At 38.4% G+C, this 12,013-nt stretch overlaps 1 protein-coding gene across 1 annotated transcript in view; it reads right to left on the minus strand.

Annotated features, from left to right (window-relative positions):
- Positions 1–712: 712 nt before the first annotated feature.
- The window catches only part of TNIP3 (TNFAIP3 interacting protein 3), a 36,225-nt gene continuing 24,924 nt past the window's right edge, over positions 713–12,013 (minus strand). The window contains exons 10-11 of the mRNA XM_077752787.1: positions 10,957–11,017; positions 713–1,791 (exon numbers count right to left, since the gene is read on the minus strand). Of these exons, the coding sequence (XP_077608913.1) occupies positions 1,760–1,791; positions 10,957–11,017 (93 nt within the window). The 3' untranslated portion in view covers positions 713–1,759. The remainder of the gene's footprint in view (positions 1,792–10,956; positions 11,018–12,013) is intronic.

Raw genomic sequence — 12,013 nt, forward strand, 5'->3', positions numbered from 1 at the left:
TCTGTCTTCTTGGAAGGGCAGTTGTACTCAGGGCAAGGGGTCCTCTTCTCACATTTGCAGTTGCCCACTGGGAATTCAAATTAAATTAGGTCTCACTTAAATTGGAGTTTTTCCCATTACATTAGCATTGGCACCATCTCGCCAATGTTTGCCAACTTGCTAATTAATAATAGGAAGACTTCAGTAACAAAAATGGGATGGTTAAGTCCTGTTTTGTTGCTGTTGGATTGCCCTAGAATGAGTCCATCAAAGTGTACTTCTTGTATGTGTGTTCCGTTCTTATTCTGACAGGCACATCTCAGCTGGTAAACTTAATCCACCCCTCACAGTTGTTACGCAATGACTTTCCCACTAATCTGAGGAAACGGAAATTTTAAAAAATGTGCTTCGATGGCACTGACTTGTAAAGTCCATTGTTTTTCTGATTCACTTATGCTGAAGTATTGCTCAAGAATGGTTTGTCCCTTTAATAAGGAGCAGTGAAAACAAAAACAAAGAATTAATGTAAGAGAAGGATAGTTCTTTCTCAGGAATTGTGTTTTAGGTAGTTGGACTCAGGCTGAAAGTAGTTAACTTTCTAAGGCTCTTTCACTTCCCCATTACACAAAGCTTCAAGTATATTCAGAAACTGAAAAAAGAAAAGCATCTGAGCTGGAATTAAGCAGTATAACTTCTGGAAGTCGGAGCTAGATAATTTCAGCAGTATGTTGTATTGTTTTATTTGGTTTCAGGTTCAGCAGACGCTCCTGGTTTTCTTTAGGTACTGCTAGGATCACAGATATCTGTGGATCTCACACTCCTGTTATACATCTCACAAAAAGGATCTCCAGTTGGTCGTAGCAAAAACCTTATTAAATAGATGAACGTAATACTTTTAAATCTGCTTAGTCTTTAGACATCTGTCATGCCACTGTAGAACTTAATTGCCATACAATTTGGAAACATTCATTTTCCATTTTAATAGGCTTGAGAATGTTTTTTATCAGTAATTACTCAAATCCATGGGAAGAAAAAACAGAGTTAACTACAAATCCATGTATCTCTGAACTACTACGGAAGTGTATACGAACACAGCCAACACTATCATCATCACAGTAGAGTTTATCTTTCATAATCTATTCCACGTAAAAATGAAGTAGGCTCACAATTTTCTGTCATCTTAAAGGAATGATCTATTTAAAGAACAGTTTCAAGTTTACTGTGTTATTGAACCATTCATTGAGTTTCAGGAAGTATATACACCTCTTCAGTCCTATTGACAGGTTCACTGAGTCCAACAAAGATGAACACATATCTAGTCAAACTGGCTAAAGAACCAAGCCCCCACAAAAAAAATGGGAGCAATGTTACAAATTTACCACTGCAGAAGCTTTTCCCCCAGGGAATATACACTTCAATCAACATATGACATCACTGCATCAAAAGTGGAGTTGCTGAAATTTTGAAATCACCTCTGTAAATCCAACAGCAATATGCTGAAGAGAGTTTCAAAGAACGGTGCATAATCCATCTGCCCAATCTCATGCCGAGGAAACAGGAAGTTGTGTTCCGTTGTGTGACACCGGCTTCTCAGACTTGATCAGGAGCTTAGCTGTCACAAGTCTTTTCCTCTATCCATGCCAAAGGGAAGCACTACCAGGCACAAATAATGGAGTAGATGATATGCAGTTGTGCAGACACAAGCCACAGGAAAAAGAGAAATGAGGGAGCTTGGCCAAGTTTTCCCTCTGCCCGTATGCTCTGGCACTTGTGTGTGCTTCTACTGATTGACTTTCTTTTCTGAGGAGAAGCCTAAGAAAAACAGCAGGAAAATGTTTCAGATTAAAAATTAAAAAATCATTTCTCTTCTGGTTTAAGGCTGGTAAAAAAGAGAGAGAAAAAGAAAGATATTTTATTCATGAGCTCCCATCAGTTTACACTGAGAAATCAAGAGGTGGGAAATGGAGGGTTATTATTTTAAGCATTGACATATGCTTACCACTTTGTAAAATCAGCTGTGGCCTAGTTCTACTCATGTCTGAAGAAGAATTGTCTGTACTACTTCTCATCCTTACTGGCATTTTGGTAGCTCAGGCATTTGCTTATGAAAGGAAGTCATATATGATACTATCGGGTTCAGTACTTAGCCCACAGAATGACAGCTGTCACATAAACTACTTTAAGTGTGGTAACGGGTACGTTATTGTCAAAGCAATAGAAAAGATCACAGTTCTTAAGATGTGTTAATGGACCATGAAGACCAATATGAAAAACATAGTATATTTTAGTAGGACTATAGGGAAGCACTATAGGGAAGACAAAATCAAAGATCTACTCATGGCGACAGAAAAAATATATATAAATTTCAAGAAATAAGGTGTTTTGCTATTCATGATAACAATTTAGAACACATTAAATGTTTTATTCTTGCTGGCCTGCATTTGGTATTTCAGATAAGCAAACACTTAACCTGACTCACTAACAGTTTCCTTTCCAGGTTTAAATAATATTCTTCTAGGAGCGCCAGGATGGCTCAGTCAGTTAAGCATCTGACTTTGGCTCAGGTCATGATCTCGCGGTTTGTGCGTTCAAGCCCCGCATCTGGCTCTGTGCTGACAACTAGCTAGGAGCCTGGAGCCTGTCTTCAAACTCTGTATCTCCCTCTCTCTCTGACCCTCCCCTGCTCACGCTGTCTCTGTCTCTCTCTCAAAAATAAATAAAACATTTAAAAAAAAAGATTTAAAAAAATATTCTTCTAAGCATGGCGGCCATTACATTTTGTAATGTATCCAATATGTTAAGAACATAAATTTGGACCCAGGGGCATAGTTCACAGGTATAAACAATCTAAGGTTTAGACTTAATTCACTAATGATATCTTAAAACATTAAGAAAAATCCTCTGTAGTTTTTACCACACTCTTGTGAAATAAGTACAGAGGCAAGGGCCATTATCCTTGTTTTAGATGGAGAGAGGTTGTGACCCAAGAGATAGTCCATGGCAGAATGGAAATCTGAATGAAAGCAAAAACAGGTCTTTAGTTCCTTGAAGGGAAGGCAGAGTGTACCCATGTAGTGAATGAGGGAAGAGACTTCTGTCATCAGACTTGGCTCCACGATTCTGATTGCAGGGCAAGGGAAATGTCACAAGGGAATCATGAGTTCTCACAGTGCTGGACACAGTCCGCTTTGCCTTATTGGCTGGTAAAGAATTCCACTCACTAATGTGTGGCTTATTACCTATTAGTGGTATGTGTTACACTCTATGCTTTTATGTTCACAAGAGTGCATGTTAAGTAGCACGATGCTGAAATGATCTGAATAGAATCCAGAGATCTTGGTGGCAGAGGCCATGTCTGACCCTGTATCAAGGATCGGCTGAATCTGAAGTCCCCTGAGAGGAGAGGGTGCACCAGTGCAGCAGTAGGGTTAAAAGGATTGAGGTGACTTTGCTCAATCTCTCTCTCTCTCTCAATACACAAAACTTAATTTAATAGAAATTTTGTTTGTAGCTCTTACATTCTCCGTGTGAGCCGAGCTGTAACCCACTGCCCCACCCAGAAGTGGATCAGTCTTGGGAGCAGGGAGGAAGGGAGATGATGGGTAAGGGTCAGAGGTCAGACTCTAGGAGCCCTGTTCTTCCTCAGTGCTGAGGGCTGGGGATGCCACCCTCTTCTCTTGCCCCCCTCCGGGACTCAGGAAGGAAAGTAGATGGAATGTTAGGCCTGGAGCTTTTTCTCCACACTCCCCTGCCCCTTCAGGTTTGAAGGGGACTAAGGGATCTGGGGAGAGAAGGGGACAGAAGAAGGGAAAGATATCAATCAAGAAAAAGAAGGATCATGCCCACTCACCTCTTAGAATGTGGATGCTTACGCATCAACAGTAAGGAAACCTAGGGAAGTAAATATTCTTCCCAGTTGAAGTGCAACAGGGGATATAAACCTCACTTCCCTACAGAATTTTATCTTCCTTTTAAGAGGTATATTGCAGTTTTATTTACATAGTCGAATTGTGACTAGTCTAGCCTTATTGTGTGCATTTTTCTCATCTAGGCTCTATCTACCTACCTACCTATACCTATATAGAATGTTAACTACCTATACCTATATAGAATGCTTACAAACCAATGTCTGCATAGGAGTATATTTTACCACCTGTATTTTCATATGTTCCTGTACATATAAATATACATTTATATTTTATTTAATATTCCCTTCACAAAATCACTTAGTTTACCAATAAGCTGACTTTTATAGCATTCTAAGGTGAGGACACCTTTAATTTATCCTGCAATTCTCTGAAACTCCAGAAATAGGCATAAAACTGTCTCTAAATTTTGCTTACTACTCTCTATTAACTCCTGGTAAGACAATTATAAAAGTAATGTATTTTATAAAAGAAAAAAATTAATATTTTACTCATCTGTACTGAAAACCACACAAGCATAGTCTCTAAGTTTCTTCTGTTTCTTACATCTCTTAAGAAACTTTTACTATTTACACTCGTTCCAGTATCTCCTCATGCCATCAGGTACTAAAAAAAAATTTAACTAATCCAGCCACCTTACTAATGTATAATTATCTGTAATGATTGGATATAAAGAGAGCTACAAAAAGACACAAAATGAGAAAGATTCTAGCTTTCAGGACAGGGTCACTAGAATTTATTTAAGTAGGGGTGCCTGAGTGTCTCAGTCTGTTACGCCCCAGTCTTGATCTCATGGGTTCATGAGTTCGAGTGCCATTTTGGGCTCCCTGCTGACAGCACCAAACTTGCTTGGGATTTTCTCTCTCCGTCTTTCTCTACCTCTACCCTGCTTGCCAGTGCATGCACGTCCACTATTTCTATCTCTATCTCTCAATAAATAAATAAACATTAAAAAATGAATTTATTTAAATAAAATATATCAAAATCACAACATTATTATATTTTAATGTATAATCTGGGGTTGTCCATATTGCTTAGTGGTTACAGTGTGGGCTTTGGAGCTAGACTGCTCAGGCTTGTCTATGTTGTGGGCAATAACCAGCTATTTGGACTTGAACAAGAGACAGTATGTCTCTGTTCCTCAGTTTCCACATTTATAAAACAGGAACAACAGTGGTACTCATTTCATATGGTTGCTATAAGGTTTTGATGAGATAATTTATAAATATATATAGCACCTAAAATAGTGTCTGACACAGGATTAGTGTTCGGGGTTGAATTGTATCCCCCCCAAAAGATATATGTAAGTCTTAACCCCCGGTACCTGTGAATGTGACCATATTTGGAAATAGGACTTTGCATACAGAATCAGGTTAATATGAGATTATACTGGATTAGCCTAATCTAGCATGACTGGAGTCCTTAAAAGAAGATGAAAATTTGGACACAAACACAGATAAGAGGAAAGACAGCCATGTGAAGAGAGAGGCAGAGATTAGAGTTATGCTATCATGAGCCAAGGAACATCTGGGGCTACTAGAAACAGGAAAAGGCAAGAAAGGAGCCTGCCCTAGAGGATCTCGTGGGGGGGGGGGGAAATGACCCTCCAACACTTGGACTTCAGACTTCTAGCCTCCAGAGTGTGAAAGTATATATTTCTGCTGTTTTTAAGCCGCCTAGTTTTTGATACTTGGTTATGGTAGCCCTAGGAAACAAATTCAGTCAGTGTTCAGTTAATGAGTTATTATTAGACATTAGTAAAGGCCAATTATAATAGTTGGTCTTTGATCTTCTGTGTTGTAAAGAAATAATTATGTTTTCTGATGACACAATCTCACATGCCTACATTTCATGTCTTTCCAAATATGTAAAAATTAAGCTCTAGCTCATTAGACGAAATTCAACGCGGCACCATATGAAAAATTTGGAAGGTACAGAAATGACTGGCATGCAATATAGTTAGAAAGCATAGATAGCCTTTTGCCATTTTACAAAGGAAGAAACAAAACATGTTTTCAAGGTTATCCTAACTCGACTATGCCATAATTGTTCTAGAAACATGGAAGTCATTTTGCATACCATTCTGATAACAGATGAAATTAAAATGTTCTTTGTAAAATCACGTTTTTAAACAGAAATTGTAACCCCTTAACATCTGTGTACTTCAATATATAAAAATGCCATTATTTAGTGCTATGCAGAGAGAAAACCAAGTAAGTCTTAAATGTCTTGAAAACCTTTATTTAAGTCTTCAGTTTTTGAAAGAAGAGTTAATTTTCTTTGTGTGTGTGTGCATTTTTTTTTTTTAAGAGAGAGAGTACACATGTGCAAGTTAAGGAGAGGGGCAGAGGGAAAGAGAGAGAATCTTGCGCAGGCCCTATGCTCAGCACAGAGCCTAATGCAGGGGTCAATCCCATGACTCTAGAATCATGACCTGAGTTGAAATCAGAGTCGAATGCTCAACCAACTGAGCCACCCAGGCACCTCAGAAGAGTTAATTCTCATTGTGTCCCCAAAGCTTTATAAAATAATCAGAGACAGAAACTGACAGCAAAGATGGAGATTAGTTGATTCAAAGACTGTTCAAGAGTACTCAGTACCCATTGACTTAATCCTTGGCCAGGGAGTCCTTCATTAGGTCTACACTTTTAGAGGACCCTGCTGTGGCCTTCCTCTAGTAATCACTGTCCCCCATGTGAGTCTTCTTTCTTCGAGAACAAGCTCCTAGTACCCACATGCAGATTCCCAAATTTCCTACCCATTGATCCTATTTCTGCTTCTAGACCTCATGTGGTTCCCTTTCCCAGACCTGAAGCCAAGGGGGTGCTGTTTGTAGCATAATGAGGGATATAAGGATGAAGTTGGGATATTCAACTGGGCTGTACTCAAATTCACACTCAAGACCCCTCCCAGTGGAAAGGTGGGAAGAGTAGGGGAGGGGATGGGCCACGGCTTAGGTCTTCCTGTGCCACTGTGTCCTGGAACAGAACTGGTTGGAATATGGGCATTTTAAATTTCACTCTGACATTCCAGGTATATATATCAATAGGAGGATAGACTATAGTAACTTCTATGCATGATTCATGACATTTAAATATTCAACATGAAGTATGCAGCTCTCCGTGTATTCTTGCCTCAGGCTTTGGGAATGTTAAAGGAGGATCTAGTGGTATCATAGCAATTTAATCACTCATTACCCACTGTACCTTTTAAAAATCACAAGGCTACTGCTCTACAAATGCTTCACGTATAGACATCAGAGTCAGTATTTCAGGTTAGATGATCACAAGAGGAATAGTTATAAGGATCAAAATATAATGTGCTATATATATTGCAGTCAGAAAACTAAATTTATCAGGAGTCAGGGAAAGTAATAAAAACTGAGAACTAGGGCAATGAACAAAGCACACATACAAATTAATATTAATTCAAATGTCCATATTTCTGAAAGGATCATTTTCATTTAAATACAAGTAAAACACTTACATAGTTATTATATGAATAGAATTTATACGAGTTTTAAAAATACTCTCTGTTTATAATTTAACAGAAACAGAACCTAATTTTTCCACCCATTTTTCCTTCCATTGTTTGAATTTTGGTATTTATAGCCCAAAGCACAGGGTATATTGACTAGCAGTATGTTCCTGAATAGTGAAAGATAAACGTATTAGCCATATAGTAAGACAGAGTACTATCATTTTAAAAATCTGTATAATAAAAAGATTTCTAAACTCATATTTAACAATACCACAAAGTTACTTTTAAGAATTCTGAGCAATTGGGGGCACATGGGTGGCTCAGTTGGTTGAGTGTCTGACTCTTGATTTCAGCTCACATCACCATCAGGCTCTGTGCTGACAGCTTGAGATTCTCTCTCTCCCTCTCTTTCTGTCCCCCTCTCCAACTTGAATGTGTATGCTCTCTCTCTGTCTCTCTCTCTCTTTCTCTCTCTCTGTTTCTGTCTCTGTCTCTGTCTGTCTCTCTCTCTCTCTCCCTCATACCTATAAATGTTTATAAATAAATAAACATTTAAGAAAAGGAATCCCAGGGTCACCCTGGTGGCTTAGTCGGTTTAGCATCCAGCTCTTGGTTTTGGCTCAGGTCATGATCTCACGGTTTGTAGAGTTTGAGCCCTGCATTGGGCTCTGAGCTGACAGTGCAGATCCTGCTTGGGATTTTCTCTCTCTCCCTCTCTGCCCCTCCCCTACTTGTGTGCTCTCTCTCTTTCTCTCTCTCTCTCTCTCTCAAAATAAATAAATATGATTAAAAAAAGAAATTGGGTTGACCTACAGATCGAAAGGAGCTTTCCAATTAAATGAAACAAAAAATAACAAGACTCACCACCGAAATTAAATAATGACACATGAGATTTTTTTTGATGAGAGTGATTTCAGAGCTTTTGCCAGTTTTTATGACCTGGCATGAACTTTGAAATAGCATCAGCTTGGGGAGCCTGGGTGGCTCAGTTGGTTAAGCAGCCAACTTCGGCTCAGGTCATGATCCCCCAGTCTGTGGGTTCGAGTCCCACATCGGGCTCTGTGCTGACAGCTCAGAACCTGGAGCCTGTTTCAGATTCTGTGTCTCCCTCTCTCTCTGACCCTTCCCCACTCATACTCTGTCTCTCTCTGTCTCAAAAATAAAATAAACGTTAAAAATTAAAAAAAAAAAAAGAAATAGCATCAGCTTGGAAGTTAGGAGAGAGCAACAGAAATCAAAAACAGGTAGATTTCTGAGTAAGGAATCTCTTTCTATGGGGTCCCGTGGCCATGATCAGCCCTCTTCTCTGCTGCAGACAAGCAGAGCTGCAGAGCTGTGTTGGGATGGAGAAGGAAAGGTTTCAAATGGCAACATACCTCATCAGTTTCTACCAGGGCTGCCCAAGCATGAACTCATTTATAACATTTATCATGTACTTAATTTTGCATAGTACTGTGTCTTACCTATGATACTCAAAATATCAAATGAGTAGCGCAAATAATATACGTTATAAGTTCATAGGAAGAAAAGACTATTGATGGTTAGATTATAGTCATAATTATCAAAGTTAAAGCCCCCATTCTCATTTTACATCAATCATTTTAGAAAATTTTAATATAGTGAGAGGGTGGTTTTCAGGAGAACTACAGGATGTGATTCAAAGATGGGTTTTGAAGTTCTCTATATTTGGAATCTCATCTCAGGGCTAAATTTTGTGAACTGTGTGATTTAGGCATGCTACTAAAATTCTCCAAGCCTCAGTTTCCTCATCTGTAAAATGGTATAATAACAAAACCTATTTTATAGCATGTCGTGAAGATTTAAACAACATTTTAAAAACACTCAGGTTGCTACATAATAGAGGTTTCTTTTTTATTGTAATTTTGCATCAGTAGACTGTCACACAACATATCACACACCACAAACTTCATTATTTCTTCCCAAGTAGACAAAAATCTGTGGGTCTTACATACTGACTATAATATTCTATGTTTGCATAATTTTATTTAGTTTCTGAAGGTCCTAACAATTCATTTCTATTTTATATAATTATTAACTTCTATTGGTCCAAGAAGAATCTAGTAGTGATACATAAATGGCTTCATGATGTTAGTGAATTCTCTACTGCATAATTGTATTTTCTAGTGATTAAACTCCAACTCAGAGAGAAAATATCTTTAATATTCATTCCGTACCAATATAATACAAAGTGGAAAATTATAATTGGGTGGCAGTTCAGCTTTTATACAACAATGGATTTCAAAAACACAGACATTATGCAACAATCATTATGGTTAATAGTATGCCACTCTAATAAAAGCCCACTGTTATGGCTGGAACCCAAAGAATTCATTAAAATCAATGGCTACATTCATAGTAGAAAGAAAAGAAAAACAGAGTCCCACAGTTTTCTGATAAATACCTACACATTTTATTATAGAGCTCTCACTTTTTACCTTTTTTCTCTCTAAGGCTACTGTAAGCTATGGCCTTTGTCACTCCTAGTGCTGCCAGGTACAGCTGCCCAGGGTGTGTAAAGCACACTCTTTGTTGTAGGGGCTACATTTGCTTAGACTGCCATGAAGAACTCCTTGGACCTGTGAAGTGTACAACCTGGAAAACTACACATTATCCCTGGCTTTCTATTTCCACTCCATAATGAGTTCCTTGTACTAAAAACTAGAATTCTGTGATCTCATATCTGAACTAAATGAACTGAAGTTTCAAGTATGACCCAAAATTGGAATATGGCTCATCTTTAGCTTTTCTAGACAGATTAAAATCTCTGGAAATTAACAACATAGAGTCATAGGTGTGTGTCATAGGAGATTTTTAAGCATGTAGCAGGCATGGCTGACTTTTGCTGATATGTAATGAGAATAGAGATGAGATTATGGTTTTAGCACAGTTTATACAGCCCGTTCCTAGATGGCCTCTTGAGACCATAGAAATAAGTAGTAGAAAGTATGGCAGATTCTGGAAAGAAGAGGAGAATGGTAAACCAAAGAAAAAGAAGATAAAAGAATAGTTAGTTGCAAGTACTTTCTAGGTGCCTTTCTAGTTTTTTCCAGCATACTTAGAGGTGGGTGTTGTGGGCTACCTTGGCCTAAACTTGGAGTCTGACATTTAGTCATTAGGGAACACATTTCTAAGTCTTTGGCTTCCTCTGTCTGTCTGCCAGTGACATTTAAAACATCTGTCTAGCAAACTCAACCTGGAATAGTGGATGTGCATCTGCCCTTTGTAGTGGAATCACAGAGTTTTGCTGTTGTTGTTACAGTATAGCTCTACTTGAAGTTTTCCTTTCTAACCCCAGATGGAATACTGACTCTGAGACTGGAATGGGAACAGAAGCCAGAACTGAGATTCATGCATATCTGCATTCGAACATTTTCTTTTTCTGAAGGAGTTCAATGTAGCCCCAGGTGCATCAAATTACAGTTGTGTATGTAACACAACTTTAGAGAAGGCCCTCCCTGAGTACGAATGAATGTATGTTGAGTAAACATCCCAAAAAAGACCCCATTAAAATGTAAACATGAAAGAATGCTCAATACAGCTGTGGTCTTACCATTTGCCTTGTGCTGCACATCTGGCGGAAACTGGTCATGAGCATACCACTGATAGTCTGGCTGTGTGGAACAATAAAACATTATTATAGCAATATGGACTTCAAACAAAACATAGTGGTACATTAAAAATATAATTATACTATGTGGCTTTTATTATGCAGGCAACACAAAAGTAATTTTTATCCAAACCTGTTGCCAATCTTGCTCATCTTTCTTACCTCCATCGTCACTATTACCATCTCCCAACCCCCCTCTAAATCCATACTGTGCTAGCCAGAATGTATCGTACTTTGGGGCTGTGGCATGGTTTTGTTTTCTTTCTTTCTTTCTTTCTTTCTTTCTTTCTTTCTTTCTTTCTTTCTTTCTTTCTTTCTTTCTTTCTTTCTTCCTTTCTTTCTTTAGCAGATGTGTTTTAGATATCTGCAGAAGTATAAACACTTCTGTAAAACTTACTACAGCCCATAAATAAAACAAAGCAGTTTGCCATCAGTAAATACTATGTTTAAAGCTCTCACACAGGAGGCAAAAGAAAGACCAAGAAGACAATTACAAGTTTAATGTTTTCTGGTACAAGGAACAAATCTAAGCCATTAAGTGAGGACATGGCTTATAGAGGCTCAGGATGGTGAAGCAGGGCAGATCTTTCTTTGTAGTGTTCCTCCATGGAAACTCTTCTCTAAATCATTCAGATGGTTTAGACTAGAGAGGCAGTGAGAGAAAAGGTCAGATTTGGATTTTGCCTGTGGGATTTTCTTCTAGGTTTCACCAGTTAAGAAGATCTAGATATTGAACATCAAGGAACATGTCAAACAAACTGCATTGAATAAATCATCAGCTATAGATCTGAATTTCAAGATTCAGTTCTAAGATGAGAGTCTCTGTATTGAACCACTTGGAACAGAGCAATCTCGGGTTCACTTGCCCCTGAGGATGGTCTGTCTTCCTGCTGCCAATGCTCACCCCTGCCCCCTATCTCCCCTCAGACACAAAGAAGACAGACCTTTTGTTCTATTATTCAATTACCTCCTGAAAATAACTCCGGGAAAATTTCTCTAA

Source organism: Crocuta crocuta, unplaced genomic scaffold, assembly GCF_008692635.1.
Source record: "Crocuta crocuta isolate KB4526 unplaced genomic scaffold, BGI_CrCroc_1.0 scaffold451, whole genome shotgun sequence".
NCBI lineage: Eukaryota > Metazoa > Chordata > Mammalia > Carnivora > Hyaenidae > Crocuta > Crocuta crocuta.